This window comes from Bactrocera latifrons, unplaced genomic scaffold (assembly GCF_001853355.1).
Source record: "Bactrocera latifrons isolate USDA-ARS-PBARC rearing strain unplaced genomic scaffold, ASM185335v1 scaffold_46, whole genome shotgun sequence".
In the NCBI taxonomy this organism is placed as follows: Eukaryota; Metazoa; Arthropoda; class Insecta; order Diptera; family Tephritidae; genus Bactrocera; species Bactrocera latifrons.
The window spans coordinates 456868-461887 of NW_017537112.1; the positions used below are offsets into that span (position 1 = coordinate 456868).

General features: G+C 35.4%; 1 protein-coding gene and 1 long non-coding RNA gene across 2 annotated transcripts in view; both read left to right on the forward strand.

The window, feature by feature from the left end:
* The window catches only part of LOC108973126, a 42661-nt gene extending 40503 nt beyond the window's left edge, over window positions 1-2158 (forward strand). The window contains exon 2 of the long non-coding RNA XR_001993709.1: window positions 2051-2158. This is a non-coding gene — a long non-coding RNA (uncharacterized LOC108973126). The remainder of the gene's footprint in view (window positions 1-2050) is intronic.
* Window positions 2159-3078: 920 nt separating this feature from the next.
* Window positions 3079-5020, forward strand: part of LOC108973130 (sodium channel protein 60E) — a 256070-nt gene continuing 254128 nt past the window's right edge. The window contains 1 exon segment of the mRNA XM_018940165.1: window positions 3079-3269. Coding sequence (XP_018795710.1) covers window positions 3233-3269 — 37 coding nt within the window. The 5' untranslated portion in view covers window positions 3079-3232.

Below are 5020 nucleotides of genomic sequence, written 5' to 3' on the forward strand. Positions count from 1 at the left end.
TGCTAACACTACCAATATTTTTCTGCAAAATTATGTAGTTTTGTCCACGGTATTATATTTTTTTTACGTTTCGCCTCTGTGCTTCGATTGAAACACTCATTTTAATATAATTCGCCAGAGTAAAGCTTTCGCTGGGAACAATGAGCAGAAGCTACGAAAAGACTAACGGTAAAGTACTTTCACCAATTCGCTGATTTGATTGCAATCAGTTTCACATTGTCCCCGTTGCTACGCAAATTGCCTAAATCAATTGTGTCCTTTCAACTGAACTCTCTATGTTTACAAAACTTACACAGCCGGGTTATACTCGCRCTCACCTAAYGGCATTTTAGCACTACCACACGATYGGGTGGTATCAGACAGCTATATATGTAATAAAATGTGTATGTATGTATGTAATAATGGATATATGTATGTATGAATGCATGGCTATGTTTATATCTAAAAACTGAGATTTCGCATTGCATTAATATGTGCGTATATGTATTAGTGTGCACGTACAAYACAGATTGTGTGGATTAATAGCGCTTAGAATAAGGTTGTTGGTGTTGTATGTTGTATTTTAACCATTCCAACAAATAGGTTTAAACGAATCAACGGCTGTCATTGCATTTGATTTTCCAGCCTAAATAGCGCATACACACATACACGCTGGTAAGCAAAAAAGYAATCGCCGTTATTGCCGAAAATATTCTCGCTGCCGATTTATATGCAAAAGCGGTTATCTGCTGCATTGCAATTACGCAATTGAGCATTAAAGTGGATTTGCGAWATAATTTATTTGTGATCGGCGTTTGTTGAGCCGCAATGCTATGAAATATTTAAAACCTTCGCACAGGATTTTGTAGGAGTTAGCGRGAAAACGGGATACGCATTTGCGCATAGTAAAATTTAATTTAAGTATATTTAGAGAACTTCATATACATACATATTTATATATACTAGTGCATACACAATTTGTTAGAAGTTGATTAATCCTATTTGAAACTAATATTGGAAATCAGTACCATTTTCTTAATCAAGTGAGATTTTCAAATATACAAGGTGCGTTCCAAAGTAAACAGAACTATTTTATTCCAAATAGTCTCCTTCYGCTTCAATACAGCTTCTTGCATGGTTCAAAAGCATGTCSAACGATTGTTTTAACCATTTGGTCGGCATGGCCGCCAGTATGCCAATGCAAGCCGTTTGAATGTCCTCTACGTCTGCATAACGYTTTCCTTTCGTGTTCAAATGCATTTTTCCGAAAAGGAAAAAGTCGCACAGCGCCATATCAGGTGAATTCGGGGAATGTTTAATTTTTAAAATGCGATTTTTGATCAAATAATCGATCACAAACGTCGATCGAATGTTGGATTCTGAGCAATTTTTGGTCGTCAGTCAATTTGTGCGGAACAAACACCTTTCGTAAGCCCAAATGTGCGGTCAAAGTGCGATAAATCGATGTTTTGGAGATGTTCAATTACATTTCCATGAATGTCAATGATTATTTCGGCTGATTTTTGATAAATTTTGATAAATTCAGCACTCTGCCACGGGATAGGCAATCATCGCCACAAACTTGTTTCATCAATTGAAACGTTTCGGTAAAAGTTTTACCAATTTTAAAMCAAATTTTAATGTTGGCGCTTTGCTCAAAGCTCGTTTTCGCACCGATAACACAAACATAMTGACACTTACAACGCAATAATTACACTGCCAAACAATGAAATGTCATGAAATTCTCACTGGACAATCGATTGAAATAGCAGATTCTAACGCAGCAGTCGRCATATAGATGGCAAAAAGTCCTGTTTACTTTGGAACTCTCCTTGTATAATATTATAAATAATATGTTAAAATCAATATCCCTTTTACATTTATTATATAACCATTTGATTATTTATTCTGATTCCACATTTATTCATAGAAAATATTTTAAACGCATAGAAAAATATTTTTTAGATATATACATATATTTGAATAAATTTTCTTTCAAATACTTGCAAATTAATATCAACAAAGCTTTATTTAAGATTATACTCAATAAATTTCACAATTTCAATTTCAGGCCAAAAGTCTGCGCCATTTGCTCAATTATGTCGCCAAACAATGTGCGCCAGTGCGTATAAGCAACGATGCCCCACATACTAATGCACAGCTGTAGCAAGGACACTAACAGATTAATTGCCAGCGTCTGCCATACGGTGGYGCGCATTTAAAGACATCTTCTATTAAAAATAAATAATAAYACAGACGCCAAACTTGGACGTCAACGGAATTCGCGCAAAATGCCGCAGCGGAACGCCGAGTACACGAACGACACAGAAGCAGTGGCTTGGCCCGGCCGTGGAGCGGCACTGAGCCTGCTAATGCTGTCGATGCTCGCAAAGCAGTTGACTTRTGAATTCATTAAAAATGCATGGGCAGTAATAACGGTGAAACCAACAGCAACAACAAGCTACGCTGAACTGACAGCGAAGACGACGAAGAACGTGCATGCCGACGTAGATAAGGAGACAAAGGCGCCAAACTCAAAAGCGCTAGCACAAATTGTTGCAGTGAAATAGAGAAAGAAATATAAAAGAAGGAAACTTTAAGCAGAAGACACAAAATCACTGAAACTTAGTTAACAAGAAATATTAAAAGAAAAAATTKAGTCTTTAAAGCAACGAATTGCCGCGTGCAAGCAGATGAACTGGTCGGCAAAACATTTTACASAGTTATCAGCTGAGCTGAAATTGTTATTTTTGAAAAATGTTTTCAGAAGGCACACACTTTTTGGAACATAACGACGATAAAACTCTTAGAAAATTTTCGCAAACGTGTGTCCAATAGACCAGCGAGCAGCTAAGCTGGCAACACAAACCAAGCTTGTTACTCTTCTAACGCTAAGAAAAAGAGAAGATAAAASAATAAAAAAAATATTAAATAATTTAAGCAATAGCATTAAATAATAAATAAAATAAAAACAACGAAATTGAAAAATCTAACTTCAATAAATATTCGAAACAATTAAATGACGCGCTAAAACAACACAAAAACAAAAAATAGCATAAAATATAAAAATAAATAATAAAATATTGGCTTAAAGCTACAAGCAAATAACACACAAAAAARCAACAAAAAACGAAAACGCATAACAAAAGGAAAAACAAAACTCTCCGCAAAACCTAGAAGCCCTAATCTAAAAACAAAGGAAACGAATAAACACGCAACGAGACAACACTGTAAACCAAAAAAATCTATCAAGATGAGTGATGACCAAACAACGCCCAATGATGATAAAGGTAAGTCAAAGTACACAAACCAAAACGAAATACAAGCAGCACACTTATTACCCCCTCATGCCGCAATAAATGTCGAAGATTAAGTGCACAGAAGATAGCGGGAAAAAATTGTAACAACAAAAAGTGAACGATGCATGAAAAAATGTGTCAATTCTCGTGTCGTGTGACAGGTCAAGTGGGATTAGTTGTGCCCCTGAGTGAGGTCAGAATGTGGTTGCAAAGAAAAAAGCAAAGTGGGATAATGTGAATGCAATATAGAAACTGTTATTTAGTAAGAGAAAAAAAGTAACAACATATCTGACGTATTTGCATCTGATGATGTATGAAGTGGATGAAATATKTTACTGCTTCTAACATGTAAAAAATTATAGTGTTTTCATACTTCGTAWTGCGGAAATCAAGGCAGCTGTCGTAATATGTTTTTTCTGCTTTGATTTGAGAAATATATTATTACACAGTTTATTTTCAATTTCGATTAATCGAATCTGATATAGTCGATGTTTTGCGCTAACTGCGATTGCTGCTCTGATATGTTCCCATAGTCAATAAATAAAAATTGTTTATTATTACTAAAACTTTAAATATTCAGCTTTAGCGGGATGGGTCGAGCAAGAACGCATTGCAGTCTCAAAAAATATATATAAATTCTTCGAATGACTCGCGAGAAAAGTCGAGCTCTCTTGCATCTCTCTAATACTTGCCCCACGATTTTCAATCGCCATATCCGTAATTTTTTAAATATTTTCGACAGATGAAGAGGTCAAAGGTCGTCTAAAATGAGGCTCGACTCGACCGTCGTTGAAGGCTTTGTACCACTCTTAAGCTTGTTTTTTAGACAAAACTGAATTACCGCAARCCTTTTTCAACATTCGCAAAGATACCGCACATGAAATTTGATTAAAAATGGAAAATTTGAGACAAACTCTTTGTTCGATATTTTTATTAAATGGTAGTAAGAAGTCGTACCCCACCAAATACAAAGCATTACGTTGGCGTCGTGGGTATTCGGCTTTGCCATTGATTTATTTAAAACGATCTCGTAAATTACGATATTACGACTCGTATTGGAACCATTTTGCCTCACCAGCAATAATCCGAAGCAAACCTGTCATTTTGTAGAGTTCAGTTAGCATTTTGATATGCAAAATCTTCTTTCAATGGCTCGTGGCAACCAATTTTATTTCTTTTGAATGCAAGCGGCTGTTCAGCTTGGCTTCTTGAATGACTCGCAAAGATTCTGGGGGCGGTTTTTGTGCTTATCAAMAATCTTCATCAATTAAGCTTACAGTTTTTAATCTTCAAAGTTTTTTGAGCGCCCAGAACGTTTTTGATCTTCCGAACCAAAATTACTATCTAAAGGCATCACAAATCATTCTTGGCACATTTGCTCACATCTATCCAGCATCCATTCTCTATTACAGTATGAATTTCAGCTTTTTAGAGGTTTTGTTCGTATTAAAATAATCATGAAGAGCTCCAAACAGTATTTTTTTGATTTCTATTTCTCCGAAAAGAATTAAATACGAGGTATGTTCAAAACGCTTAGCGAATTTTGTGTTTTTTTTTTTTAATTATTTATTTATTCATGAATATCTATTTTGTCCCCTTCAAAGTAATCCCCATGAGATATTATACACTTGTGCCAACGGTCTTTCCAATCTTCGAAGCACTTCAAAAAATAAGTTTTTTTTTCTTCTTCAGCTCCTCCTTCGATGCCGTCTTTATCTCGTCAAGAGAAGCGTAACGTCGTC